The 27752-nt window shown below is 38.4% G+C and overlaps 1 protein-coding gene across 1 annotated transcript in view; it reads right to left on the reverse strand.

The window, feature by feature from the left end:
• Positions 1 to 27752, reverse strand: part of LOC130682676 (vasodilator-stimulated phosphoprotein-like) — a 179091-nt gene that overhangs the window by 20638 nt on the left and 130701 nt on the right. Inside the window, exon 4 of the mRNA XM_057497534.1 lies at positions 21456 to 21646. Coding sequence (XP_057353517.1) covers positions 21456 to 21646 — 191 coding nt within the window. The remainder of the gene's footprint in view (positions 1 to 21455; positions 21647 to 27752) is intronic.

The raw sequence follows: 27752 nt of genomic DNA on the forward strand, positions 1-27752 counted from the left end.
CCCACTGGTTTGAAAAAAATGGCAAAATGTATGTGAAACTTTTTGTAACTCTTCACAGTGTGAACTTTCACTCAGGTTTTCAAACTGACTTCCTTCTCTTCCCATTCCCATTCCCACTGGCTTTTTTTATTCATGTTTTTAAAATTGCAGGGATCTATTATTAAACCTTTGTAACAATTTCTTGTACTTTCAAGACATTCAAGTAGTGGTGCCTTTTGAAATATCAGATATAGAGTTCTCTTTGGGGGACCATTAAGTTAAAAATTTTACTTTCTTTTCCCTTAGGTAATACAGTGGTTTATCATTCACTGTCTAAATGCTTTAATTAGGTTCCCAAGAAGTAACCTTTTTATATGCATTGCTGAATATATGATGAGAATCTACTTATTTTAAAGCTGTTAGAATAATTTTCAATATTCCTAAAGGGTTTAAGTTTTGAAGGTTTATTTTGGTGACTTCTTCAAAACTTGTGTTTCTTTCTGGAATGCAAGGATCACAACTGTCAATGAATATGCCTGAATTTTTATAATTACAGATTAGTTGTAGAGCCCCAACGCATCTCCAGTTATGAAAAGGAAAACAAACGTAAATTGAGCATGAATTTTCAGAGCAAAGAGTAATTTACCTTTTCAGACTGTATGCCTTTTAATGACTTCTGGTGACAGGTATTTTAAGGCCAATGAAGAAGCAACACAGAAAAGAATGGGCTTTGGAGCTAAGAGAAAAATGACTGCCTAACCATGTGTTAAGTCTGTCTCCTTGAGCATGCTACTTATGAACCCTTACCTCTACTGATCCACAGCTCTGCTGCCAAAGATTCTGATTAAATTGCTCTGAGCTAGATTGTAGGCATCCATAGCTTGTAAAGCTCCCCAGAAGATTCTAATGAGCAGCCAACACTCAGTCACTGAGTGAGAGCAAAAGTCCTGTGAGTTTCATGAGCTCCAGACATACCTATGCAGATTTTTCAAATTTCATATGCCTGGCCTTTAAACTTGGAAGACTGATTCAATAAAATGGGACAGATTATCCTTAGTTGTTTCAGGAAGAAATGTCCACATCCCTCTTTCAGAATATCTAAACTTTGAGAGCTGCCCACCTCACCTGAATTCTGCCTCAGGTTCATAATAGCTTCCAAGTGACTCTCCTACATTTTATCTGATGACACAATTCTGCAAAGTAGATATGGCAAAACTTGTCACCCTTACATGTCAGATCAAAATACTTGAGTTTAGAAAAACTAAATAGGCTTACTGTTAACACTGAATACATGATAATGATTAGACTCTCACTGGGGTTCTATAATGACAATAATAATTGCTATGCTTTATCAAGGGCTTGCCATTGCTTTTCATTGTGCCAAGAGATTTGCAATGATTTTTGCATTACTTAACTGGTTTATGCACCTATTGTTTTATCCCCTTTCTTTTGTAAGAGAGGAAACTCCAGAAATTAGAAACTTTTGGTTCAAGTGTGGTGATAAGCCACACTAAGCCTTTATGAAACACTGAAAATTGCACTGTGAAATTTCTGCTATTTTCTTATTGATTGGAAGGGACTCACTCTTATTTGGAGCCCTTACAAGAAAAAAGAGGAGGCTTTGAAACTGTGTAAGGAATATTTTTCATACTCACTTAAGATTGTTGAATTCATCTGAACCAAATCTAACACATACTGCCTTTTTTGTTAAGATAGAAGAGCATGGTTTTGATAGGAATATGACTAAAATTGTGTTATATTAATTTATAAACAATTAGGGAACATGTCTAAAGTAGGTGTATCTTTTTCTGAAAATATGAGAATAGAAATCTGGAATATCTCAAAATCTACTACTTTCAAAATCAGATCTCTGTATATGGGATTTGCTTGTAAAAACCTCAAGTAATATAATTATGGAAACCATAGAGAAATATGTTGAAAACAGTATTATGGTCTTCCAGATAACTGTTCCCACACCAGGATAACACAATTTTTTTAAGGTGAAGGTAAACAAGTTTTCCTTCAACATAGTACTTTAAAACATGTTCAGAGTATTTTTGATCCAGTCTAATACCTAATTAATGAGAACATAGTTGGCTTACTTCCTATTTGTATTAAGCTTTCAATACATTTTTTCTTTTCTTACATATAAGCTTCTTTATTGAGAGAATCAGACTGAAAACTTTACCTTTTCACTATTCCTCAGAGATTATTTCCTATCCTAGTCGAGTCAGAACGTTCCCCTCTATTCTGATTCTTTCCTTGCCTTTTCTAAAACCTGTCTTTAGACCCAGAATAGTAAACATTACTATTAGCCTTCAGTCAAGGAGAGAGAAGAGATAAAGTTATTTTTATGACTTTTCTCTAGACTCATAAGATTCAAAACATTCTTAGCAAATATTTCTTTTGTTTAGGGCAAAATTATGAAACTACTGTTTTACCTGGTTTCTCTTTTACAAATGCTAACTCTATGTTATTTGACATGATGATAATTTCTGCCTAGCTGGACATGTTCATCTCACTCTGCTGCTTTTATTAGAAAACTATACTTTCAACAACATGGGTCAAAGTTTTCAAGATTTTGTCTCACAAAGGAAGATTCTAATCATTGCTGGCCTTTTCTATTACTAATTGTTTCTGGACATGAAATGACTGCTGCCTGTTGGTGGATTCATTATCTAAGAAGAAAACTATCAGGGGAATTATAGAACCTTTAATGTTAAAGAACTAAAAATGTTAAAGAATTAAGAAACTTTATACCACACCTCGATTTCAAAATCAGTTTAATTGTAATTCAAAGAGGAAAGTGACTTGCTCAAATCTGGGAAGCTAGATCATAGTTCAAAGATGACACAAACTAAGGAAACTGTTCTTTTTAGATTGATTGATGCTCCATAGATTGCCATCTCTCATTTTAGTTATGTATAAATTCCTTGAACAGTATTTACCCTGAGGAGGTCCACATCTTAGTCATGAGAGATATTGTGTATATTAAGTATTTACAATATAGCATGTGTTTCTATAAAAGTATAAGAAATAAGACAAAAGATGGAAAAGATGACTAACTGATGGGTCAAGGGAAAGATGGTGCCTGACTTGCATTTTGAAAATGATGTAAAGTGATTCCAAGTGTAAATAAGTGAATAACTACTAAAGATAAAGGGACTATCATATGCAAGGATATGCTTCTTTAGGAAACCGAGCAGTAATTCTCTGTCTAGAATGCAAATTATGAGGAGGGGAGGAGCAACAAGAGATCAGCATGAAGACAAGGAGAAAAGAGAGATCCTATGCATCGTGCAAAAGGTTTTCAACACTGGCCTTCATTTTATATGCAATTGGGTGTTCAAATGATCAGATTAGAAACTTCACATTATCTCTTTTCATCTTATATTCTCTGATTCATTCATAATCAACTATATAAGGATGCCTACAAATGGTGACATCTAGTTAGGGCCTCTCCTCTGGAATCCATGATTGTTGGGCACGTCCACGGTGACGCACTGACTAAAGCACAGATTAAATATCAATAATACTGTGTGTATTCATTTTACTTCCCAGCTTTCTTCTTAGAAGCTACTCCCAATACATGTCATGATGACAGTAGGCACTGGAAAGCCACTGGATTCGTCTGTCCCTTTCCATCCAGCCAGAAGACATTTGGAATGCAATAAAAGAGACCAAATTCCTCTTAAGTGTTCTTCTTAACCTGCCTAGGATTATGGGGTTGGTCCCCTGTTCATATGTATCTTTCTGAAGAAAAACTCTGTTAGGAAGAGATGCCTTTTAAATATCATGCGTGTTACATTTTGTGTAGTAAAAACAGAATTTTTTTTTTCACTGACATTGTTTTTATTTAATTTCTAAGTGCAATGAGAACCTGTCATTGCAAAAACCAAGAAACAGAAAAGATGTATGCATGCCCTTCATCTCCAAGATCCATAGGAATTTGCTAACTGAGTGAGAGTCCCATGTACCACTCGTTTGGTCAGTTTTGTGGACACAGGGCCTAGTTACTATAATGTGAAAACAAAGTGAAGAGATGGATGAAGATCAATGAATCAATGTTCTAAAAAATATTCTTTGTAGTATTTCAAAGGGAACGATGTGGTGAAGATATACACTTTCAAGTGAACACAAAGTGGGGGAATTCTGGTGTCATTACATACAGGTACTGGAGGGTAACCATTGTTCAACAAATCATGATCATAAGAAGAGTAGAAGATAGGTTAAAATACAGGGGTGAAGTATGTTAAACTAATGATCCTTTCATTAGAATGGATATTACTTGCAGTTGAATCTCAGCTCTGGTACAGAGAGTTATTTACATTTTTCTCATCTATTAAACGGTAATGAAAAGAGTTACCTCCCAGGTTTTGAGAGGATTGGGTGAACTTCCACATATAAAATATTCAGTACATTTCATTGCATATGTTCAGAAAAGTTTAATTCCCTTTTTCCTCTGTGCTTTGTTGGGAATTTCTGAAACAATGCACTAAATATAATTCAGTTGCAGGAATTGAACATATCCTCAGAGCTATATGAATATACATACTAAGAACAGTTTAAAGGAAACAAAAGGGACATTTCCCACCAGAGTGGTAATATAAAAGTGACTCTATGAAAAAGAATTTCTGTTTTAACTATTATTTTTCCTGAATAGTCCAGTAATTATAGTTTTGCGTATCTATATATAATTTTGTTTTAGGAAAACTAATTAGGAATGTTAATAATTTCTTTTTCTTTTTTCTTCTATAATAAAATATTGACTTACAATGATATTTACAGGGACATAATAAGCCTGGTGATCTTCCCATAATATGAATTTAAACATACTGAAATTCCAAGTGATCTGAAACTCAATTATTTCATAAATGGGGAATAGTTAAACAGTATGTCAAACTTATTGATTTAGGTTGATATTTTAGAATGTAATTGTATCAGATTAATAAATAATAAAAAACAATGAAGTCCTAGGAAAAATATAATAGGCAAAATCAGTGATATCTATCACACACATTCTATTTATATATTACATACATAATTTTATATAAATATATTAGCACAAATTGTAGGAAATCATCCAATAATATTTCTAAGAGGAAAAGCATTTCCCACTGTTTTCTTTTGTGTTTACTGATTTCCTGTTACCTCCCATGAATGTATTTGAGGTGACAGAGATGGACAGTGGTAGTACACTTATCTATGTACTGTGACTGTCCCTTATGCAAAGTGGAAAACCAGTCAACTTATGTGATGTGAATTGTTTTCAAAGGGAGACAAGGTTCTCCCTTTGAATATTCCAAAGAGAAAATAAGAATAAACTATACTATTTCAAGCCAAACAGATTCCTTCATAACTCATGACACAGGAATACATTTTGTTGGCACTAGTACACATAAATTAACAAAGACACTATTCTACTATTTCCAGTACACTGTTCATAAATGGATTTTGTATAATTTATGCAAATTGCTATATATTCAGCTGTGCCATTAAATCACTTCATTTCAAAATATCTATTCAACTCATGAAGTTGTAGAACATAGTCAAATAATAACATGCTACAGTGACAGCTGTCAATATCATTCCACCCTGATTCATTTCTTAACTACAAGCATTCTCATTGATAATTCAGGTGTTGGAAACAATGACAGAGGAATTTTGCACAACTGCTGGATTCAAGAAATAAGTGCAGAAAACTGAATGATAATTTTAAGTAAATTCTCTCTAAAATTATGATATATAATTTACTTCTCCAATTCATCTTGCCTCCCTACATTTTCTCTTTCCATGCTTAACAAATCTAGCTTTTATTTCTGGTTTCCATATTTTCTTAATAATCTGCCACTCTCCCCTTCAAGTTTTGAAGCCTAGTGATATCAGGAATCCTCTTTTCTCCTCAGGCCCATGACAAACATCGAATCACTTTTTGTCAGTTTTTCTTTCTCAGTCTCTCACAAACTTCCTTTCTCCCTGTTCCTAGCTGCCAACCTATTTCAATCCAAGCTCTCATTTGTGGATCTCTAGACTACTGTAACATTGCCAATGACCTCCCTATCACTAGTCTCTCGCCCACTCTATCTGGCACTGTGGGACCTTTAGCACTGCTTTGTGACCTTCCTCTGCAAAAAATCTTTCAGTGACCCTCAGATGACTGCCTGATCATTTCACATTTAAGATGAGTACAATTATGACCCTGGTTTAGGTTTGAGTTTCTAGCTTTACATCTCACTATGCCATACACCTAGGCAAACTTTTTTACTCAGTACTCCTGTGGACATATCATTATACCCATATCTTCTATTAAGAATATCCTAACCGTAGCTTCTACCTATGAAAATCCTACTTATCACCAGTAAGGTCCTCATTAAGACAGATGAACATTTTTTTTCCTGTAATCTGTATATTGTTAAGAGAAAACAACTAAACCACCAGTAAAAGAACACAAGAAAAATCAATTAACAATCAAAACACACATCTGTAAATTAACATTGTCACTTTGAATGTCTCCCTAACACGAATCCCCTTATTTAAGCTGATGGTTTGAGTTCATTTGTCTAAACACACTTCCTCTTCTCTTCCTTAAGCAATCTTTCAATACTTCTAAGAGTTTTATTGCCCTCCAGCACTTATCTTAGCCATTTTGTATTCTATCCAATTCCCTAAATTGTCACTTTGACCATAGAACTAATGTGTCAGTTTTTGCCTTTACATAGTATTTTTTATAACCAGTATATAGCAGACTTTCATATAAATATACAAACGGCCATCATATGTATGTGCATACATGTATATGCACACACATCACACACACACACACACGCACTTCTGTAATCACAACTTGTACTTGCTATCCAGGCTTATGAGTACCTTGGGCTTAAGGCAAAAATCCTGTAATGTTCATCTTGTTAGAATATGAGATCCCTCATCAACTCAGAGTATTAAGTGAAACAGTTGAGTTAGTAACCAAATTGACAAAGAACCAGCTGAATATATGTACGATTAGGGACTTTGCCATTTTGTTCTTAGATTAATTATATGGTCCATTATACTAGAATGTGTGTTTGATTTCAAAACTAGTTCTTTCCTTCGATTTTGGTTCTTGTCATCTGGTTTATATGTTTTCCCTTTTAAAAAAACCTGTATTTTACATATGTGACTATAGCAAAATAAAAAGAAGAACAACCAATAGAAATCACGGAATGTAGAACTTTGCACCCATAAAGAGAACAAATTTTAAAACAAAAATAACATACACAATATGCCAATGGCTTCACTGAATGAGACTGGGCTGAAAGTATTTTTAAGCACCACTGTGCAAAGCTATCAGTTTACATATTCTGTCCTAAGTGCTGAGATCACCATTAAGGCAGAAGAACACTTTTTTAAATGTAATCCATATATTTTTATGAGAAAACAACTAACCCACAAGTAAAAGAACTCAAGAAAACTAACAATCAAAGCACACATTCATAAATTATCTTTGAATGTCTCACCAATAATCTCACTTACATTGATGATTGACTTCATTTGTTTAAATACACTTCTAAATTTTTCATTCAATTTACTAAGGAAATGGGGGAAAGGAATGTCTGTAACAAAATGAGAAACCAGGAAAGGCCTGCATCACCAATGTGAGGACTGTCTGTAAGAAATTATGAGACCAGATTGGGGGACATGAAGACTATAAAAGTAAAGAAAGAAAAAGATTTTTCTGGAAGATAAGTAGGCAGAGTCCCCAGCAAGACCCCACTCAGACTTGAGGGAAAGAAAAGGATATGAGGCAGTGAGACGTTTGGGTGAGAGAAAGACAAGGATCCCAATCGTATACAGAACTTGGAGCAATAAAAGCAACCAAAAAGAAGTACCCGTGTCCTTCCTGCATGTTCATGGGATGGACCACGGTTTAGCAGTACCAGGCACATCTCCCCCCATGTGGATTATACCTGGCAGAGCCTAAGCACCAAGAGCTTCCCCAAGCTGGACTGAGTAACCTCTGGGTAGACTGTGTCCCTATCATCCTTCTTTGCTGTCAGGCTAGGTGACATCCTTCTAGAATCGTATCTTCTTTCTCCCTTCCCTCCTTCATTTCACTAGACACACACTTAATAAACTTCCTACAAAGTACTTAAGAGGTTTTATAGATTTACTTATTTTTTCAATTCTTACTTGCCTGAATATCTTTACAATTTGTTGACCAAGTATGGAATTGTATTGAGAAATAACTGTCTCTTAAGTCTTGAAGGCTTGATTCCAATTCTTTGCATGTACACTGTGCTGCTGGGAAGAAAATAAAATCCCTTTGTGACTATAGTATCTTGTGGCAACTGCTTTATTTCCCCCTCACTTCTTTCAAGATTATTTCCACTCTTCTATACTTGTTTTCTTTATCTCTACTAGATGTGTACAACGGTCTTTTTCAATCATGAGGCTAAACAGTCAGTGACCTCTTTCGACTCTTAAGAAAGACTATGTTCTAAGACTAAGTTCTAAGAAATTTCTTGTATTTTAGCTTTTATAATTTCCCTCCTCGTTGTTCAATGTAATTCTTTCTGGCAACTCATCAGTATAAAGTTGGACCTCATGGATTGATTTCAAGTTTATCACTTTTTTTTCTAATTTTTTCTGCCCTTTCCTTTTGCTATATAATTTTTTTTCAACTTTATCTTCCAAGCATTCTACTGAATATTTATTCTATAACTGTTCTTCGATTTCTAAGAGTTCTTCTTTGTTCTTTTATTATTCAACGATTCTGTCATCAATTCCAGTGTGTGTGTGTGTGTGTGTGTGTGTGTGTGTGTGTGTATGTGTGGTGGGGTAGAGGGTGATTTCTCCACACATTCAAGGAATTCTCATGACACTAACTTGGTGACCTACCATTTAACTCAATCCTGACACTATCGATCTGGAGATAGCATTCAGTCCAACAGATTTAGGGCTCAGTCCAACAAGACTGCCCCCAACCCCTAACTTCACATGCCAATCACAAGTCCAAGTTGTTACCAGGCTTCTGATCTACGAGCTACAGATCAGGGGTTCCAAAGATCTCCTGCTTGGTTTTGAGTGATTTGCTAGAGTAGCTCAGAATCATTTTACTTGCTAGATTATTGGTTTATTATAAAAGGATATAACTCAAGAAGGGCCAGATGAAAGACATCCATAGGGCAAAGTATGTGGTTAGGGTCGCAGAATTCCCATGCCCTCTCTAGGCACATCACTCTGCATGTACCTCCTCCACATGCTCACCAAACTAGGGGCTCTTCAACACCACCTTTTGGATTTTTATGGAGGCTCATTATGTAGGCATGATTGATTAAATCACTGGCCATTAGTGACTGCACTCAATCTCCAGCTGCTCTCCCCTCCCCAGAGGTCAGAGGCTGGGACTGAAACTTCCTACTCTCTGATCACAAGGCTGGCTCCAGTATCAACCCCAACCTTAGGTGCTTTCCATAATAAGATACCTCATCAACACAACAAAGAACAGAAGGCACTTTTACTTTCTTATCACAGGAAATTACAAGGTTTTAAGAGCTCCATGCCAGACAGAGGAAGACCAATTATATATTTCTTATAAATCATAATATCACATTGTTACTAATGCTTTTGACTCTCTGAGCACCCTTTTAACATAAAGGGAACTAATATTTATGTTAAAATTACTTCTCAATTTCTGAATTTTGTTTCTGCATTCTGTGATATTTATGTTTTTGCCCTATTTAATTATATTTTTAGTTTGTGAGTTTTCTTTAAATGTCTTGTGATTCTAGAATATCCATTAATATTGAAAATTTAGCATTAGCACCTTTTCAAAAATACTTGAAAACTTATATATATATATATCTAGAGCTCTATGGAATATATATACACACACACACACACACACACACACACACACATAACAGAATAGATAAATAAAGAGAAGGAGAGATTGAGAGAGACTGATTTATTGTATGGGATTGACATACACAATTGTTGGGGCTGGCTAGGCAAGTCCAAAATATGTAGGGGAGGCCATCAGGACATCAAGAAGGGCACAACAGAAACTGTCAAACAGGAGCTGAAGCTACCGTCCCTCGGTAGAATTTCTTCTTCCTCAGGGAAATCTGAGTTCTGCTCTTAAAACCTACAATTGATTGAAACAGGCCCACCCAGGTAATCAAGAATGATCTTGTCTCCAACCAATTGATTGTAGATGTTAATCATATCCACAAAATACCTGCCCAGCAACACCCACTGTAGCCTAGTCAAGCTGACACAAGAAACTATTCACCATCACTGGTAGTCAGACAGGATACCTGCCTCTTTTGCTGCAGGAGGACAGAGGATAGACACAAACAGTACAATGGTGAAGCACATGCACTTGATTCTGGAGGAGAACCTACCTGGGGTTGAATTCTGATTCACCTACTTATTGTCTGCTTTATGTGACTTCCCTGTGCTTGAATTTTCCACTGTAGAGTGAGACTAATAATACCTACCTTAGAAGGTGGGAAAGTTAAGATTAACATACGTAAAGCATCAGAACATTGCCTGTGACATGGTGAGCACTAGAAGAGGGCGTGGTGCTCCACCGTCATTGACACTGGCTTCTCAGAATCCTATGGATGGTTTGAGGGACAGTAAAGTGAAGGGATCAACTGGCCATATAAGAATTCTCGATTAAGTTTCCTCCATGATACCAGTCTCCCTGATATTTAGCAAGTGAAGTTACCTTCTTTCTTCATTACAAGCTATTCTACAAGTACCAGAACAGAGTAACAGAATCCCTGGCTGTCTCTCCACTCTACCGCAAGTTTACTGTCTTTCAGAAATGTTATTATGTTTTTCATTTGAAGACATCTTATCTTTCTTCACTTTGTTATTATTTTTTATCTGCATTTTATTCCTTTGTATTATTTTAATAGAATCATAGGGTGAACTCACACAAAGGACCATATTATCACATCAGATTCACAGGAATGGTAGAACTGAACCCAGTATCAGTCTTTACTAATAGTTTAGGATATAGATAATTAAGCACAGATGAGACAAAAAGAGAGCTCTCCAATTCTTCTTCCCCGTAACATATAATACTCTCCAGCAGAGAAGAGTGCATGAGGTTTCACAGGGTCCTTACCTCCAGGGAGCATTTAAGTTATTAAATATTTCTATTTTATGTCCCATAAATTATATAGCCAATGTGACATTCTTAAGAGAGTCATGCCTCATAAATTCTCAAGTTATTTACTGTAAGTAATCTTTTTGCAGGAGGCATCCAGCTGAGGGTACTCTGTAGATAAGGTATAAGGGCGCTCTATAGATAACTCTTATTATTCTTTTTGACCCAAATTATTTTGGCTATTATAGTTCTTTGGTCTTCTCATATAATCAGCTTGTTGTTACCTACAAAATATCTTGCTGATAATTTGATAGAATTTTTTTGAACTTATAGATCAATATGGGGAGAATTAACATATTAATAGCATTGCCTTCCATTAATGAGCACAGTATAATTTCTCCATTTTTAGAACTCTTATTTCAATTTTCCATTAGTGTTTTGTAATTTTCAGCATCCAGTCATGGTCAATATTTTGATAGACTTTACATTATTGATGTTATTCTATTAAATCTGTTTTTCTATTTCAATTTCCAATTAATCATTTCTTGTACAGAGAAATACACTTGAGTTTTGGTTGTTGACCTTACATATCATGACATAGCTAAGCTCACATTTTGATAGGAGCTTTTTTGCAGATTCTTTTAGATTTTCTATGTAGACAATCATTTTTTCTATGACTAGAGGGACTTTTATTCATTCTCTCACAATCAGTATCCATTTCTTTCTTTTTCTTGCCTTCTTACACTGGCTAAGAGCTCCATTAAGGTTTTGAGTGAGTAGGAGGTTAAGACAAGAAATAATTTCTCTTTCCATTCTTCTGGTAAAATCTTTTGGTCTTTTAGCGTTTAGTATGGTTGCAGCTGTAAGCTTTTTACATATCTTCTTTAGCAGGTTGAAGAAGTATCCTTCTATTCCTAGTTTACTGGGAATTTTTGTCAAGACAAGACGTTGAATTTTGTTGAAATTTTTTTTCTGCATCTATTCAGACAATTGTGTAGTTTTCCCTTTTTTTTTTTTTTTTTTTTGGTCTGTTGATGTGGTGAATTAGATTGATTTTTGAATGTTATATCAGCTTTACGTTCCTGGGCCTAGCCTCACTTTGTAGGGATATATTAGATTTTCTTTTTTTATTGTGCAATTGTACTCACTCATATGTTAGTTAAGGACTTTTGCATTTAAGTTTAAGAGTTCTCACTCTGTAGGCTGAGTTTCTTATTATGTCTGTCTGATTTTAGTATCATAGTAAGTTTAGCTTTATAGAATAAACTGAGGAGTCCTTTTGCTTTTTCTACTCCATGGAAAAGTATGTTTTAATTGATATCATTTCTTCCTTAAATATTTGAACAATTCAATAGGAAAGCCATCTAGGTTAGTGAAAGGGTATCTCACCGTGACCCTCCTTACCCCAGAACAACTCAGAAGACACAGGCCCACACAAAAGACTTTATTGTCTGAAAGAGAAAATGGCTGCCCCCAGAGGGAGGGAGCGGCAGCTCATGGGTGAGGAAGCGCGTTTTTAAGGAGTAGGGGTAGGGTGTGTTCTGCGTTGGTGATTGGATCTTAAGGGCTGGGTGACCTTCTGGTCGGTGGTGATTGGATCTTAAGGGGTGGGAGTCCTAGCACGCCAGAATTTGCCTTCACTATGTGTAGTTTCTTCTATTTATCTTAGATGCTTATTTTCCTGGTCAGTTTATGCAAACATCCTTTCTATTCTTTCTAAAGGCTGCAAAGTACTCCTCTGATTATAAGTACCACAATTTACATAACCTGCCCAATATTGTAACTTTCAGTTGTTTTCAACTTTTTGTCCCCCTTAAAGACAGGCTGCAATGTGAGCATCCTTATAGATGTGTTCGGGGAGCCTTGTGTGCTTTCCTCAGTTCTTGTCCCGCCACGACAAAGAATTGAAGGGCAGAGACACAGTAGTGAAGCAGAGTAAAAGGTTTATTTAAAGTTACTTAGAGAAAAAGTGCAGGCGACCTCAGAGAGAGGAGTGCCTAGTTAGGGGTTTTAGTTGCTTGCTGTTGCCTAACACATGTATACAACTATATGTAAATTCCTAGTAGAATTGCTGGAATGAAGGATATGCAAACTTAAAATTTTGCAAGATACTGCCTAACTACTCTGTACAAATATTGTATCAACCTACATTCCCACTCTTAGTGAACCTTCTTTTGGGTTCCGGTCAGCTGCCAGGTATCATGCTAGACATGGATAAGTATGTATTTGCATGTTAGAAAACACCAAGAAATAACAGAGAGGTAAGAATGAAGCTTGAGTCTGAAATTTGCACACAGTATCAGGCATAGGGATTTGTACTTGTTAGAAAAATTCTGAATTTTGCCACAGTGGGACAGCAAAGGCAGCATGTCCTACAGTACGTCTGAAGGCAGAGTAGAGTACTAAATCCGAGATAAACTGTAGAAAATTATAATAGTGAATTTTTTTACTAATTCCCGAAAGTACCTTTCATACACTGTTAGTATTCTTTGCAACTATTTAGAGCTCAGAAAACAGTGTCAGAAAAGCCAGGGTTACTGAATGAATGAATGGGTAAATAGATCACTAGCTTTAACATTGGTGGAGCAGTCATATTCTGACCAAGTTGAAATACACAAGCATTTACAATTTTAATTATAATAATCAAAAGTGCATCAATATTAGTAAATGGCTATTTGGAAAAAGAAAAGACATAAATTATTAGCACAGCATAGTTTGCAAAGTTACAATTAGGCAATTCAAATTTGGTGCTGAATATTCTTTTAGAATTCATGAAAAAATACCTTTTTAGAATAAAATCATAAAATATTAGAATTCATGAAAAAAATCACCAATAGGCATGTAGAGACCAAAAAGTAAAAATGGCACAAATATCTACAGACATGACAATATACAAACTGTAACATAAATCTATCAGAAACTAGAAAACCTGTACTGACCCTGCACTTCCAGTTTGCTAAAAGATAAAGCTTGAAGTGGAAACAAACTCAGTTATAGTTGACACAAGAAAATCCAGACTGAGGCATAACAGGGTTTCCAGAAAGCATGCGAACTAACAAAGATTGGGTCTTTGGATGGGACTGCATTCAACATGAGGTAAAAGAATGCCTTGATAGGTATGTAGTGGAATGGAAAATATAGGAATGAGGGATATCTGGAGCACTGAACCACCAAATAATTGACACTAACAAAATCTACTGCTATCTGGTAGGGCCCCCAGGTACCAAACCCTGGGGGTTTAAGGGATTGCAGTCTTAAATCAAATCAAAAAGTGGCAATGGAGACAGTAAGGAAGAGCCTCAGGCGTGGATGGACTTGTTATGTTAAACCAAGACAGTCCCAGTTATCCCGAAGAGTACAAAATACAGGAGGTGGGTCTGGGGACAAGACAATACCTAAATATAAAAATAAGTCTTTAGGTCAGGGTAGGGCTTAATGCTAAGTTCCAGAGTGTTAGACCAAAGCTCTATAGGTTCTTCCTCCTACATTTAAGATTCTTATAGAGCTTAAGACATGTTGAGCCTGCAGCTAACAACAAAAGGCTGGATCTATAGAAAGAAAATAGTTACAAAGGCTGAGAACAAGGAAAGGCCTAATTAAGGATTTGCTTAAATAGAATTGAATGTTGGAACTGAATATTTCAATACGTAAACATTGTACTGCTACCAGAATTTGTCTTACCACACATACCCCAATCTTACACCACCTAACTAAACTGCCTTACCTTTCAATGCCCTTGATTCCCAAGGAAGTGGAGAAAAGGGAGACTGATGTGGCTTGCAGGTATTTACCATATGTCATTAGCCTCACGTTACATACTAATATCATGGAAGGAGGCTTCAGAGGTATGAAGCTCAGGGAGAAAATCTTGGGAAAAATTTCTAAGCTTAAGTTCTCTCTCTACATTTCAATACCCTTCACAATCTCTTCTCAAATAAGCATCACTCCCCATCACTGAAAAGACTCATATCTCCTAATAGGAAAAGTAAGCCAATAAGTGAAATATGTGTCTACAAATGAATATGTGACCTATAAATGAAAAAGAAGAACCATCTATGCTATATCTTCATGTGGGTTTTTGGCATCTCATATCACATACCTCCTGCTCATCACACTGGGAAAGTCCCTAGATAGATCAATCTAGGCACCTCTAAAGGCGTACCACCAAGGAACAGATGCATAGATTTCCTCCCCCAAACCAGCTTCCACCACATAGATCACTAGGTACTCAGCCCTAATTCACTTTATCACAGTTACAGAGAGCCCTTAGTGAGTTCCACTAAACAGGGAGCAAAAACAGAAGCAATCCAGCCACTGAGGGCAGGCATCTGTCCTTATGTTTGCATGCACAGTGTGACTCACCAAAATTACCTTTTCACAGGCTCCTTGTTAAATCTCTCCACTAAATCCATCAAGTCAGGTTAGCTCATGATGCTTCAAAATAAACAATCACCAACAGGAAAACATGCAATATGTCATACAATGCTGGATTCCTTGAAAATGGGAGAAGGAGAAACCGTGTAGACAAAACAAGAGCTTTTTAGAGACCATCTATAGTGTACAAACATACCAGTGAGTGAGGAAATGAGGTACTCTGACATCAAACAATATGGGAAAATATATTTATGATTATTCTCTTCAGGGTACAGAATTCATAGCAATTGCTGCACTATCTAGCTACCTAAAATATATTACATATATTTTGAACTGTCTGTTCTGTTAACATGAGGCTCAAAATGTGTCAACTTGATTCTCATAGAAACTGAAAAAGCCACACTAATCTCTCTTTCTGTGTCTGTTCACCTTGCCTGTTCCCTGCTCTCCAGGAATGGTCTCTTTCTCTAACTATTCTCCTCCTCAGCTTGCCTGCATTGGGCCCAAGCATGGCAGGCAGAGAATCCTAGGGTTCCAAGACCCTACCTGTTTGCAAGGGGGGAGGAGGCTACTCTAAATGCAATACTGGTTATACTATGTGAGAAGGGAAAGGGAAAATATCAGCAATGTCTCTCGTGTATAAAAGAGTGGGGTGGCAGGATACCTGTGCAGCCTAAGAAGCCAGAGATAACAAATTATGGTCAAAAGAACTGCAACCAAAGGCTGGAAGAGGAAAGGTTTGCAATCAGTGATGTCTTCTAGCTCTCTGGTGTTTGCATCTAATGAGCAGAGCTCAAATTGGGAAGGATCAGGCACTTAAAAACAGCACCCCTGCTGCTGGAAGCTGACAGAAAGTAACATCCATGAGCATGAGACTGCCGGATCAACGCTTGTCCCAGAAACAATGCCTACAACGAAGAAAAAAAGGAAAGCAGAATAGAGGTGCAAGAGCAACCTGGCTTACCCCAGCGCCGCCCAAGGAAGATCAGATTCAAGGAGAAGAAACTAAAAGGAAAGATCCTTGGACCACATCTTTCCTCACAAGGTGCACTCAACAAATTCATCCAATTCTTGAACCAAGTTACAGAAAGAGCTCCTTGATCCCTTCCTGTGCTCCGAAAAAAGGGCAAGTTCATTAAACAGATCAACTGACATGATTTCAGAACAAGTGTAACTGCTCAACCTAAATGTTGCTCCTTCCTAAGGATATGAATGAACAGTACATATAATTTAAAATGTGTCATATATGTTATAAAACATATTATAAATCATTAGTTTTTTACAGTAATGAGCATGTATAAGAAATGTTGAGATGATTTCTCTAACATAAGATCCTGGGGGGTAGTGAGGCTATCACACTTGTCTTCTAGGATTTCACCTTCACAGGCTCAGCCATTTAGATGTTGTTTTAGCTCTGCTACTACTCCATCAAATCCTGCCTTCTAGTTGGGAATCTGACCTCCATATTGGCTACCTCACACTGCCTGCTTGTGACATCGTTCTCCCACCAACCTACCACACCTGCTGGAATCTTGGGGTTTCCATGGAGCTGCTTATAAACAAACCTGGATCATCTCAAGTGACCAGTGACCAGTGATCTTCATCCTGGACACACGTGCTCTTTGGCTTCAGTCACTGAGATATCATCTACTATATTATCCTCATCTCTTATATCTACAGTTGTTGTTTCCTCTTCTTCTCTGACCATGTCTGGTAAGGAAAGGAACTTTTTAAAGATTTTCATTACATTTTTTTTGCCCCTAAATGTAGTACAGATTTAAAATAGCATGAAATAATGGGGGCAAGTGTAAACTAGAAATCTGGAGACCTAATTTCAGTTTTGACTTTGACATTTACTAGCTGTGTGACTTTGGAAAAGTCATTGACTCTCCAAGAAAATCTGTTTTTTGCTCATCTGTTACATTAGGAAGGCAGATTACTTCTCTCTGGATCCTTTCTTTTCCAATATTGAGTTTTAAAGGTCACCAATGTAGAAAATGAAATCAGAGGTATCTTGAAAGTGCTTCAACAGAAACAGAGAAAACAAGGTGATGTAGGAAACTGGCAGTATATGTTGAGATGTATCATCTGTAGTGGCCTCCCTCCACTAAAGTTTCAAATCAACTATTTTTAATTTAATGATGTTCAAAAAGTACTATCCACACATTTTGGAGTATTCTACCTAAACTAGGTGAAAAGAGAAAGTAAGGAGAGAGGATAAAGAGTACTAGGCTATTCAAAAGGAAGGAAGTTGAAGATTGTTTTCATCAGCACAGGCCAACAGGAACCAAGAGGGTAGAGAAAATATAAGAATGAAGGCAAGCATGGAGCAGCTCTCATCAAAAAGGAGCAGTTTGAGTGGAATGTTGAAGGAATCAAAGATTTTAAATTAAAGCAGAAGCATAGAATGAAATCTGCTCAGAGCAGGGCAGAACACAGTTGATTTAAGCAAATGCTTCCATGAGTAGACTAAGGACAGTAAGGCCAGACAGGGTATCACACATCAGAAACAAGGAGCTTGTTCGTTTTTTCCTGTTGCCTCTGTGAACCACAGATGACACCTTACAGTTTTGAATGTAAACATTTTAGAAGTATGTTTTAGAAATCATGCTTCCTATAAACAAGAAACTAAAACGGTTATCTAGGAGAGTGAAGGAAACAGAATTTTCACTATTTTATGTCATTCTGATTTTTAAACTATGTAGATGTTCTGCCTATTAAGAATAAAATTAAGTCTTTTTAAAAAATGTTATCTCCTCACTTGAATCAGGACTAACTGCTTTTGTGATAAGTAAGTTCCAAGTCAAGACTGCTTTCTATCTTTAGTTATTTTCTTCCTAATACAGAGAGCACACTAATAAACACCCATTATCTGCTTTTAGATATTAGCTATTCTAAGAAGGAAAAATCAAGCCCCACAACTTTAATTCCACATTTATCTAATAAAATTTTGTGGAGTCCTTTGGGTTTTCCTAAATTAAAAAAATTAAATTTAATTCTAGCCATGATGGTTTTTCTGGGCTTTGGGGACATTTTCCTGGATGTTGAAGACTATGATGTAGATTTTAAGATAAATATTAAAACCTTCATGATACTTGTTAATTGTTCTTTTCTCTTCTCTTATGTGATTATATTAATTGAAATATATATATTTCTACTAGGCTTGATATATCTTACTTGCTGGCTAATATTCAGACAGCTATGAAAGAGCACAATAATGGAATTCCTTTATAATTAGTATCTTGCTCTCTGCTTTGCCTCAGTTTTTACTGAAATATTTTTCTACAAAAATTGTAGCTACCTGTACTTACACATTTATTGCATTTTGCTGCTGTTTATGCAACTTTTTACTGATATTATCTTCTCTGTCTGAATGTACTGTCTAGGAATTCATTCAAAATCACCTTCTACTGTGGGCTGTTTTTTGGTCAGTAGTACTCACTAACATACAGTAGGCAATATTCACTTTCATAGTATTGCACATATGATACAGAACTCCATTTAATAGTAAACTTATGCTTAATGCTTGCTCCATACATACCCCAGTTTCCATTAGTATCTCCATATTTCTTTTTTAGTTTTGTGATATGTTTTTCATAACTTTTCTCATTATCTTTCCAGAACTTACATTTTCCTCTATATAAATCATATGTAATATCACTTTTATCCATGTATGAATTTTTACTGTCATTATTGTTACTATTATAACCACTTCATAGAAGAATAACCTAAAGCTCACAGAGTTTAAATAACTTTTTTCTCTCAAAAAGCACTTTTTGAGAAACTCACTCTCAGGTAGTCATTTTGAGGGAGGATCAGAAACCTGGCTTGAAGAGGGTAAGAATGACTGCTTAAATTTACCAACTGGACTAAGCTATACGTGAACTCTGGGTAAGAGCATGTGAACTGCACAAGCAAAATGAGAGAGGATTACAATGGGAGCAGCTGTGCTATTTTCCAATGGACCAAAAAAAGGGTGGGAGGGCCATATGAAAAGTTCTATTTCTCCTGGTATTGGGCAGTGTAATGCTCAGAGTAGAGTCCTGGCAAGGAAGGCAGGATACTTAGGGTCCTTTAACCTGGTAATGACACTAACATACTGGAAGAACTCGAACAAGCCCATCTGACCTCTCTAAGCCTCAGTCTCCTCACTTGTAAAACAAGAGTATTAGAAGTTCTTGAGGGACCTCCCAGTTCTAAAATGCTTCAATTCTAGGAAATAGCACAGGAGAAGATACTAATGCAGGCTCATAGGGAAGAAGGGCAGGGAGAAGGTTGCTTCTAGCCTAGAGAACCTTTAGGAACCCCTCTCCTGGGTCTTCTGCACATCTGACCAAGCTGGGAGCATGGGCAGTGAGTACTGAAGGATACCAAACTGCTCCAGCACTGAGAACCAGCAGAAAGGCAGTGATTCTTGCCAGGTCTAGTGAGTTGATGTTACAGTCTTCCTGATAGCAGCAACTTTAACAGCAACTTTAAGGTAATGCTGCTACTCTGACAGAGAATTTTCAACCTCACTGATTTTTTTCCCTACAGAAAATTTCCAAAATCCATCTTTACTTGGAACTTCACATTCTCTGCAGCTCCCTGCTCCTGTGGTGAGCCATGCAGCTTCTTCCTTAACAGGAAGAGGCTGCGATTTCTCCAGAGTCTCTGCTCCCACTGCCAGTTCGACATGGCTGCCGCCATCAGCCTCTGGCACCTCTTTCCAGCCACTCATGGGTACTGCCTACCTTTACCAACATTCCAGCACAACTATGTTGTCTGCAGTTACCAGCCAGCGCCAGATCTCCACTTCAGTCGGAGACTTCACTATGACTGTCACTAACCAGAACAGAGCCATGAGTATGGCAACTCAGTATGCTCAGACTTCGTATGCCAATTACATGGTCCCTGTGTATCCATCACTTCCTGGCAGGCTTGTTCAGGGAATACCAACCCAGATGCTAAATCAGGGACATAGTCTGTCACATCCTTACCAGCAAGGGAGCCAGATATATTATTACAATCGAGGCACAACGGGGACTCTGCGATCTGGAGAACTTGTCCCCTGCTGGCAATCCTATGGCTCTGTGACAAATACAGGAAGTAGGGCCTCTGCCCCTCAACCAGAAATGATGGTACTGCAGGAGATTCAGCCCGCAGGTACCCAACCACCAGTCTCCACATCTGGAATCCACTACTACGTGTCTACTCAAACCATCACAGAAACACGTTTCCAAGGTGAGTGCAAACAGCACGTATGGAGAGGAATAAGGTTAGCATTCAAAAGAAAGGTCAAATAGGTAGAGTTCAAGTCCTGAGACTTCAATAACCACCACTCTCTCTCAGTGCTCTTCATTTTCAGACCTAATGGAGGTGGAAAGGCAGGACACTGTGACGGTCATCTTTACCACAAGCACAGAGAGCATGCCAAGGGATAACATGCTTTTCACGGCCCTAGCTCATCAATCCCCCTGCACACTCCCACACTGCAAGGAACTCCCTTTTCCTGATCTAGTCCTGATTGTTGGAAGGCATTTCACTTATTCTGCTAGTACCAGTTTAACTTTCCCTCACTTTCTTAATTGACACCAGGATTTAAGACCTTTTGTTCAGGGATCTTGTCCAAAACAAGCAGGATATGAATCTGTCCTTGCTTACATATTTCATGAGGAAGAACTCCATTCTCTCTCTTAGTCTATGGGTGAGGTTTTCTTAACTTCTCAGGAAAGAAGATAGGATTATTGAAGACTACATATAAGACTGCTAGGCCTTGTAAAACATTTCATATTTTAAAAATCACTTTTACCTTTTATTTGTCTTCTAAAAGTCCTATGAAGTACAAAGGAAACCAAGCAAAGTGACATCAAATGATCAGCAGTAAGAACTAGAACAGCTGCCTCCTCTATCTCCTAGCACAGGGTGCTGCCCATGACTCTTAAGAACTAGTAGAAAAGTCTTGTCCATGTTGAGCAGTACGTGGTTTCTGTGTTGCATCTAGAAGCATCTCACTTACCAAAGACTGACTTCTTCCTTGTTCCTTTGTAGTGATGGAGACTTCCTGGGGTTTGCAGCCTCACCAGATATTTTGTCTGCCACAACATCCACACAGCCAGACACTTGAGAATAACCCACCACCTGAGGTTGGAGGCATTTCAGTGAGAGCTTCAGTGCACGGTTCTGGTAATCCCTCAACACTTCCTCCAGCTAAAAATCAGGAAAAAACACAGAATAACAATTTGGAGGATAGTAAAAACAAGCTTCTGAAGCCTCTGGATGCCTCCCAGATCACAGCAGAAAACCAAGATGATGTACTACTGCCTATAGACATCCCTGATACTCACCATCTCCAGGCCTGCACTGATCCCCTCAACCGAGAGAAGCAGCCTCATTCTGAAAACATTGATCTGTGGAAGAACAGCCTGAGCCTTGAGGACCAAGGCACACTTGTAAATGAGAACGAATCGAAAAGCAGTTTTGCAAACATTGCTGACCAGGCAGGAGACAGTCACCTTCCTCAGTTCTTCAGTTCCTTGAAAAACTTTGTTCAGTCCAAAGGTCCCAAGGTGAGCAAAACCCAAGATTCCAGAGCCACCGAATTAAACCAGGTGCAGAAAAGATCATGTGCAAAAAAGAGGTCTTCTGGTCAGGCAAGGAAGAACAGTCATGAAGCCTCTGAGCCTCTCAGTGGTGCTCCCGAGGCACGGGAGGGAGACATGAGTATCTGCAATGTTGCAGATGGTGATGAGGCTCCTGTGAACAAGTCCAAGCGTTCCAGACACAAATCTCCAATAACTGCACCAAGGAGGACCAGAAAAACTAGGAGCTGTGCACAGGAGAAGACCACAAGAACCAGAAAAAGGAACTCCAAGAAAGCTGAAGAGGGTGAGCAGTCTCGAAACAAAGTCAAAGCACAAAAAAATCCAACCGTTCCCCGGATGAAGCGAAAGAAAGATGAACCTGAGCTCAGCCAAGAGAACTTCGAAACACCTCTAAGCAGGCTAGGCATGCACATGCTGGAGTCTGTGCAGGTTTTTCATGTACTGGGGAAGAGGATTGATAAGAAACCACGATTATCTTCTTACCAGGACTTCGGAAATTCAAGGAACCCCAAAGACCCCCAGCCACTCCCAGCCACCAAACCACGGCTGAGAACTCTATGTGAGGGTAAAAGGCCTCAGAAAACCCATGCCAACGCCCAGAAGCCAGATGGCAGTGTCGAAAAAGAGTGTCCATCTCCATCTCAGAGTGAACTGCCAGCTCCTGGGAAGCTCAAATTTGTGCCTTTGCATTTTTTGACGGAGGAAAGGCCTCCAGTTTGCCGAGTTCCTTGTAGGCGACGGTCTCCGGCCTCAGACCAGCCAGCTTTGGCGTCCTCTACCCAGCCTGGCTCTACAAATGCAGCTCTGTCTACTGCAGTCGATTCATCCCAGCAAGCCCCTGCATCTTTAACAGATCCTGCCTGCTCATCTCTGGGTCCAGTCTCGACCAACTCAACCCAACCAGACCTGACCAAGTCTACCCAGCCTAGTGTCACCAAGTCTGCTGCTTCTAGACCTGTACCCTACAGAACACTACCTTGCACTTCTCTCCAGCAGGAGCCCATTCCCACTGCTGTGCCCCAGAACAAGCCTCCACCCAAGCCTAAAAGCCCATATATAAACCAAGAGGTCTACTTCTTCATACCACGTCCATGGAGGATATCTGACATCCTTGGGCCAGAAGTGTCAGAGCCCGTCACAGAAGAGCAGAGGCCAGAGCGGGAAGCTATGAAGAGGCAGGCTCAACAAGAGCGTGAGAATGCTGCCAAATACACCTCCTTGGGGAAAATACAGTTTTTCATTGAAAGGGAAAAGGAGATGGAAATTGCTGACTCCTATGGCTATATAATAATGTAAGAGATGATAGGATTGTTGGTGCCACTTTGGTTACCAGATGCAGATAGATAGATATAAGTTTCCACATGTAGACAGATAGATAGATATGGATAGATAACAGTTTCCACACGTAGATAGATAGATATGTTTCCACATGTAGATAGATATAGATAGATAAAAGTTTCCACACGTAGATAGGTATGTTTCCACATGTAGATAGATATAGATAGATATAAGTTTACACACATAGATAGATTTAAGTTTCCACACATAGACAGATAGATATGTTTCCACAAGTAGATAGATAGAGATAGATATGTTTCCACACATAGATATAAGTTTTCACATGTACATATACCTGTCCACACTTGTTTGGGTTGTAATTCTACAGGCAACTATGTGATTCTCAAGTATATATTTCCTCTCTAGACTGGTAGGATTCAGAGAAGGCTGGTCAAGTCTCTCTGCCCACAAAGTCACAAAAGTCTTTTTGCCAGCACCCAGCACAGTGCTTACACAAAGAAGATGCCTAATACATATTTTCTGAATGAACATAAAATGGCACAGTGCAGCAACATCCACAAAAACACAAGGGTTGCTCTGATTCAGAAATTCCATTCTGAGTGAAATGGTCTCTGAGAAGACAGTATATATGTATTCAAAGATGTTCATACAGGAATATTCATTACTTCAATATTTTATAATATCAACAACTTATGACTTTCTTATGGTCATCAGTAAGCGAAGGAACAATGCAATCTTAAAAAAGAATGAGGTCTCCAAAGACTTTCATACGAAGACATCTGCCATACAGTAAAATATAAAACAGGATGTCTAAATATTATACCATTAACCTGAAATTAGTATGTCAACTATACTTCAATTGAAAATTTATAAATAAAAATAAAAAATAAAATCCCTTCTCAAAATAAGTAAGTAAATAAATATCATACCATTGAAGTACATGTATATGCGTATGTCTGCATTTTTAAAGTGAAAAAACAGGTTAAACGATTGCCGGTGGTATCTCTGCGTGAGGGTAAGACTCCTTTCTCCTTCATAAGCTTCTACGCTGATTTTCTGCAACCAGCTTACATTACTATTGTAAACCAAACAACTGGAACAGGGTCTGCCTCTCGAGGTTGGCAACTCGCCTGCAGATGAGGTAGCCAGTCCTGTTTACACCATGGGTACAGTGGACGCCGATAAGTTTGTCTGTAAAACAGGGAATAGGGTTAAAGTCACGGCACAGTACCAACAAGTGATGCGCCTTTCTGGAGAGTGACATTTCTTAGTCACACAACACTACCACTACCCTGAAAAGGCGTAACTCTGAAGGGGAATGTGATTTTGTGTTTAGGAACATACTATAAAGAATTATCTAATACCAAGTCAAAATTCACTCTCTGGGAAACTGTGAAGAGCCCCCAGTTAGACGCAAGGGTATAGACGGGAGAAGGCCTGCTCAGGTCCAAACAGCTAAACCATATTGAGATAAACCCATCTGTCTTCCTAGAGAGCGCCCATCAGTGATTGATTTAAGTACAGGAAAAGGGAGTGGGAAAAAAAACAAAACAGGGTAGAAGAAGAATGAAATCTGGTTTTGAGTGACACAAATGGGAGGTTCACTTCTGATGCGGAGTTATTAAAAAAACAGGTCCTATAGCACTCCTTCAAGGCCCCAAGGTGCTTCAGCTCCTCCTCTCACTGCCTGCTCCCCGCAGGCCACGGGCCCCTGCACCCTGGCAAGTACCCAGATGAACAGCTCTGCCCCTATTTTACGATGAAAAAGCAAGACTTGGAAATATGTAAGTCTAAGCTACCCAGCAGGCAAACAGAACTAAGTCTAGAATCAAGTCTAAGATTTCTCCAAGTGTGCCACAGAATTTCTTACTCCATCATTTAAAAGCATTATAAAGAAATTAAAATTTAAAACTGTAGTTTTTTATTTACGCCTGCAAAGCGTAGGTCTGTGACTAGCTGGTGTCTGATAAGAGAGGACTTGTTTTTTACTGTCTGGATTACTACCTTCCTACTTCTAATCGCTACTATTTCAATTGCTCCTCCATATGGAAGATGTTATCTTTCCGAAATGTAAACTTGGTTGGGTTACTCCGTTGCCTAAAAATCTTCATTTAGCATACAGTAATGCCCACACTCTGAGCATAGCATTTAGAACTCTTATAAACAGATATCAATCTGTGTCTCCAACTCACCTGTAATTCCACAATGATCCAAACTATGGCTTACAAGGGCCTGCATGACCCACCTCCCTCCTGCCCACTGCCAGCCTCTCTGATTCCATTTTCTACTGCTCTAAACTCAGTGCTCCCTCCCTACTCCAGCCACACTGACTTCCTTACTAGTCCTCAAACATGCTGAGCATAGTTGTGCCTCAGAGGCTTTGTACCACTATTCCCTCTGCTTTAGGACACTTTTCCACCACCCCTCTAATACCCAGTGGCTTGGTTCCTCATTTCCTTTAAGGCTGTGCTCAAACAACATCTTCATACACCTTCCCTGACCACCCAGCACACTCCCTCCCTTCTCCATCCTGTTTGGTGCTCTCCAAAGCACTTATCGTCATGACATTCCATGTACTCACTTCATTCTCTCTCCCCGGCTAGAATGCAGAGGATGGAGGAGCAAGAACTGTCCTCTGCTCCTACTTCCCACAACAGTGCCTTCAACTTAGCAGGTATCACATAAATATTTGTTGGAAGTGCACATATGAATTCCACGCCCTTTCACACTACCCCCTCACACAGCAGAGGCTGCCTCTCCATGGCACATGTCCAAGCTCTGTGGCTTTTGTACATTTCCTGATACCTGGGCTGTCCTTTCCTCATTTTAGTGAAATTCTCTCACCACCTAGCCCAGATGCTGTCTCCTCAGTGAGGCCTTCCTCAGTCTCTCCTCTATATTCCCGTTGCACTTAATTCTTTTATTATAATTAACCCACTGTCTTTACGGTGGAAAATGTCGTATACTCTACATCTGGGAGCTGGTGTCTGTGGAGGGGCCTGTCATAGAGGTGGCCAGAATGGATGATAAGCAAGGCCCCGAGACCGCTACGGCAGAGCCCCGTCAAGTTAGCACCATGGGGGCAGACGACCAACACGGGGCCAGCCTGGGCAACGACTACACCCGAGAGGGACCGAGATTTACCAATGGGTCCTCGGGCACTCTCAGGGACCTTTAGCCCTCATGGAACAGACGGGATGCCATCGGTAGTTCTAGGGAAAGGAGCCTGAAGGAGCGAGCAAGCTGGCAGCGGCTCCCTAACATCTTAAGAGGTGATGTTTCTGTAACTACAATTTATACAAATTAGAAAATTTACCTTATCTATCGATGCCCTGCTCAAGGCTCAGCCTCCCAAGTTCTAAAGTCAAAGTGGAAGGAAGATATGTGAATGGGGCTTATGATATTTAAGAGCCAGTGCCCACATTAAACAACAAGGTTGTAGTTTAAAAGTTAATCTTAAAACTCCTGTCTCTCTCTTTCATCCCCTAACTTCCCAATGCCATCTCTATTCTTTTTCCCCTACTCCCTGTTGATATGTGTGTATATATATATATATATATATATATATATATATATACACACACACATATGCAATATTACTGTCTGTCCAGCTCAATAGTGTATATTTCTCAAGCTAAATTTAGAAAGATGGCCAAATGAACACTTCACGCTGTGGGCCAGTCACTTTCCAAAGACAAGGGACCTCAGTTTTAAAATATGACAAATGCAATAGTCTTCCTGATAGTGAGATGCCAGAAAAAGGCACATGGATCCTTAAAATTCAGAAGCTATTAAGATCTATTTGCAACAGAGTAAGGTAGACTTTAAAGCAGGAACAAGAAAACACTGGACTTTTTAAGCTCTTTCTGTCTGCAGAATGACAGTAAGAGGTGGCAGTGTCCTTCCCCACTTGAATCCAAAGTGGAAAAATGGCAGGAATATCTTAAATACCCATGATGAGGATGCCACTCCACTGGTCCATTTGTTTCACTTCTAGGGGTCTGTCTCACTCCAAAACTTCGCCTTTTGTTGTCTCTTTTATATACTCTAAGACCCTGAGATTCTTTATCTTTTCCTTTATGTCCCACCTCTTAACCAATATATAAAAGAACATTTTTATATTTCCCAATCAAATTTTTAAAAAATAGATGAATAAGCTAGTTCAGTTCATATCTCTCACTAAAATCACTTTCCAAACTAACTTTGTGCCCATAAGAAGAAGTAACACCTCACTCTATTAGCATCTGACACCTGACATTTCCACTTTAATAATATTAAACACAATAGGCCCAATGGCAAAACTATTAAAAATATTAAAAACTCCCAACCCCATTCACAATGCATACTGAAGTTCAGGTAAGAAAAAAAAAAACTCACATTATCTTTATTTTCTTTCAAAAACCCATTAACAG

This window comes from Manis pentadactyla, chromosome 2, assembly GCF_030020395.1.
Source record: "Manis pentadactyla isolate mManPen7 chromosome 2, mManPen7.hap1, whole genome shotgun sequence".
Taxonomy (NCBI): domain Eukaryota; kingdom Metazoa; phylum Chordata; class Mammalia; order Pholidota; family Manidae; genus Manis; species Manis pentadactyla.